This window comes from Atta cephalotes, assembly GCF_000143395.1.
Source record: "Atta cephalotes unplaced genomic scaffold scaffold00014, whole genome shotgun sequence".
In the NCBI taxonomy this organism is placed as follows: Eukaryota; Metazoa; Arthropoda; class Insecta; order Hymenoptera; family Formicidae; genus Atta; species Atta cephalotes.
The window spans coordinates 3,807,279-3,811,516 of NW_012130078.1; the positions used below are offsets into that span (position 1 = coordinate 3,807,279).

At 30.4% G+C, this 4,238-nt stretch overlaps 1 protein-coding gene across 1 annotated transcript in view; it reads right to left on the reverse strand.

The window, feature by feature from the left end:
• The window catches only part of LOC105617892 (pickpocket protein 28-like), a 12,754-nt gene extending 9,115 nt beyond the window's left edge, over positions 1-3,639 (reverse strand). The window contains exons 1-6 of the mRNA XM_012199433.1: positions 3,561-3,639; positions 2,843-2,985; positions 2,577-2,764; positions 2,027-2,177; positions 1,773-1,915; positions 414-483 (exon numbers count right to left, since the gene is read on the reverse strand). Coding sequence (XP_012054823.1) covers positions 414-483; positions 1,773-1,915; positions 2,027-2,177; positions 2,577-2,764; positions 2,843-2,985; positions 3,561-3,639 — 774 coding nt within the window. The remainder of the gene's footprint in view (positions 1-413; positions 484-1,772; positions 1,916-2,026; positions 2,178-2,576; positions 2,765-2,842; positions 2,986-3,560) is intronic.
• Positions 3,640-4,238: the final 599 nt, after the last annotated feature.

Sequence of the window (4,238 nt, forward strand, 5' to 3'; positions counted from 1 at the left end):
GGGAGGTAGGGATATAATATATCCCTTTCTCTCTCGTAGAATTTTGATAAAAGGCTTATTGAAATAATAATAATTAAAATAAAAGCTATTTGAAATATTTTTATTTGTAAAACAGTAATTTGTAAAACAATTGTATTTTGTATTTTGTATTTCCAATACTAAGATTATGACAATTTTATTATTTGAATTACAAAATACAAAAAATTTTCAATCTTTCCATTTTAAATACAAAATACGTATTTTCATGTGCTCTGCTGAAATGCAAAATACAAAATGCACTTGTATTGCAAATACTGTGTTTTAAATAAAACTATTTTAAATATACATGCCAGCCCTGCTCCTGGTTGCTCCTAGATTCTGATATAGAATCTCTAGTCGAAATTAAGATATCGAGCGAAGATATTGAGCATTACCAAAATTGTGTGCACACCCGGCAAATCATCAGAAGTGTTGTTGAAATCGTTGGTATTAAAGTCATTGGATCTACGGAATAATGACGAAAGCGAAAATACATACATATCTAAATATCGGATGAGTCTACATATATCGAACTATTGTTGAAAGTTTGTCCATTTTCCTACTAAGTTTTTGTGCTTCTATTTTTGTATCAAATAAAATCAAAGAACCAAATTATTGCAATTAATTTAAATACAAAAATTATTCAAATTATACAGGGCAAAAATGGTTAATTAGGCGCAATATAGAAATAAAAATAATATTTAAATAATATAAGTAAATAATAAAATTAAAAATTAGTTAATTTTAGAGAGGATTACTTTTTCCTATAAATTGCCTACTGTATCATTTACCTACATTTCATTTGTCTACAGATCGATTGTCTACGTGTATTAATGCCAATTGTATTATTGCCAATAACTACATGTATTAATGCCTACAACTCGACTGCTTGCAAACACTTTTGCGCACAAATAAAATTAAAATTAAATTATATAAGAAAGTAATTTTTGTTTTTAAAATGAAGAATTTGTATTTTAATTCAGAGAAATTTGTGTTTTTAAAGTGAAGAATAGTGCTTGTAAGCAATCGAAAAAATCTGTAGGCAATAATACATATGCAAATGTGACTTCATTTCTGAAATTATTATTTTTGTACACAGCGTATGTTGGCAATCGATCTATAAGCAATACAATATGTATAATAATTGATCTAAAGGCAAATGAGGTGTAGATAAAGGGGGTCCACCCTTTATTTTATTATACTTATCTAAATATACATTATTATTATTTCTAATATTGCACTTAACTGAGCTTAACATTTGCTTTGTACACTTTAAATCGTCAAACAACCAAATGTTTTTAAAAATTATAGCAGAGAGCTTCCTAGCTTCTAGATGAAGCAGAGACGATTATTTTGAAATTTCATCTGCAATTTTATCCGACAAATATGACAAACTTTTGCACCAACTTGGCATCCAGGCCTATCTAATTTGAGCTCTGGAACCAAAACGCAAAGCTCAATGCAAAAAAATTTATAGATAAGATTTCGGGGACTGTAAAGTGTTGATACGCATTTAATTATAAGTGATGCTTATCAATACTTTATAGTTCCTAAATTCACATTGGTTTTTTTTTACGTTTAATGGCTTTGCGTTTTGATTCCGGAACTGAAATTGGATAGGCCTGTCATACAGCAAATGTTCCAGCGACATTGCAAATGTTGTAGCAATGTTGCTTTATATGTACACAATATAAAGAATAATATAGCGTCAAAGAAGCGACATGTATTTCCGAGAATTGTCTCGCGACAATTACATGTGTCCGTTAAGATTGTAGTGATAATTGAAAGCGCAACAGAAACCCTCCTTGGATTTGATAGTCTTGAAGATCTTGCTGCAATCGTAAATCTTGCCGATCCAAACGCATCTTAACAGTAACGCGCTGCAAGGTTGCATCAACTGCGAGAGATATCGTTAATTATTAACTCGAATCTTTTTTTTGAATGGATCTTATGATTGATCTATATTTCCTTGGAGATACAAATTAATCATTAAAACAATTTTTTTTACCTGCTCCATGAGCGTTTCGACCGTTATGTCGAGTCTATCGAGAAATTGCCTCGCAATCGTATTGTCTATCGAGATTTTGTCGGGTCGTACCAATTTCACTAGGGATGAAAAAAATTTATCGCTGTCGTTTGTAGTGAACCCATCCATGTATCTGTTGAATCATATAAAATTGGGACATAATATCGGATATGGAAATTTAACTCCGTTGATCCAAAATTAATTGAATTAATTAATAAATTGTCATTAGATAAAAATAGAAAATTTATCACATCAAATAGTTTTTATTTGAAATAATAAATTTTCTTCTTTTAAAGTTTTTATGAAGAAAATTGAAGGAAAGATTAGCAAAACCGAAATACAACTATCGAGTTTAGAATAAATTTTTTTTTCAGATAGACAGAAAATTTTTAATTTAATTTTTTTTTAAGGACTTCGAAATTTTCTAATTATCTTTTATTTATTAATATAAGGATTCAAGGAAAATAATGAACCCTTCGCACTTGAATGTATTAAAATATTTATATCTTATTAATTCTTATTTATATCTTACAAATTCTTGGCCATAAGATCGGCATGTGGACGATAGACCTTATTATTATTACATATGGTGACGGCTGGAAAAGACACGTCCCATATCGGATTTGACGTGTAAATAGTTGTAACTATGGGATTGTTCGAATAATTGGCCCACAAGCGTAACATCAATATAACGCAGAACACGATGGACAATATACAAACCTGTCGAATAAAAGAGTAAATTACCTTCCCTGGATAATATTACTGAACTTACTCTTGAGATGATTATAGAATCTTCACCATGAACCAAAGAACACTCTCGATTATCGACGATCCATCCATACTTATGTAACGAAAACCATGCAGACTCGTATTCTTACAATAGATATTAAACCAACCTAAGTGTTTTTTTACCCGAATGTGTGCCAGACATTTGCGATATCCTATTACGAGATGTAGAATATTGATTTGTTTGGCGAACTAATAATTAACTAAATCGATATTGATAAATATTAATATGCAAGAGCATACAGAGTGTCTAAAATTTAAATATCAAAACTTCGGGAGTATGTAGAGGATCGATAAACTAAAAAAAAAAAAAAGTCCTGTAAAGATGTGCTCGTTTTTGCTATTTTGAAGAAAATCGCAAAAAAAGACAAAACGTAGTTACACTACCTTTCGTTCTTGTATTGCTTCTAAAATATTTTCGTCACTAAAATCATACACGAAAACAATAATAATAATTCCGTTTTCAGGCGAAAATTTTTTTTATTTATTTTATCTAATGGAATCATTTTTTTTATAGATTAAAAATATATAGATTAAATACAGCCAGATATATAGATTTTTTTGGAGACTAACTTCTTTGATTATTTAGAAGATTATCCATCTGCAGCAACGGATTGAAATGTAATTTCAACTCGATGGGTCCAATTCATTATGGAAGAACTACTCAAACTAGACAGACTTAGCTAGACATATTTTCCACAACGATGGATTGAACGTGGAGGAATAGTACCTTGGCCATCCCGATCACCTGATTTGACACCACTGGATTTCTTTGTATGAGGGGGTCCTGAAGCAGGAAGTTTATTCATCGTCAAACAACTCAAAAGAACAATTGAGAAATCGAATTGAGGCTGCAGTGCATCAAATATCACCAGATTAGTTTAGCTGCAACACGAGCTGTCCTTACTAGATGCAAGAGGCTAACATTTTGAACAATTAAGCAAGTGAATAAATGAATTAATAATGAGAAAGTACCAAAATGTAAATGTTTTGTTTTTTTTGCAATTTTCTTCAAAACGAAGCAAAAATGAGCATATCTCTACAGAATTTTTTTTCTTAATTTGTCGATCCCCTACAGATTCCCGAAGTTTTGACATTTAAATTCCAGACATCCTGTATATATTAATAAATTAAAATAATATTAGTTTCTCACCACGCTTTACACTGTCAATTCTGGATTTCTTATTCCAATGTGGCGTCATTTTGGAGCTAAGTTAATGCTTATAGAAAACAAACTGCTATTTGTCAAGGGAACTACTGAATGACTGCAAATGTTACTGGACTCGTACTGCAATTTCTTTGGTCAGTGGCTACTTTTCATTTCCGCTGTATGTCATTTAATTTTCTATCATTATCTCTAGTAATAAAGTAAATTCAGTGAAATGATATTAAAGTCCCAATAATATAT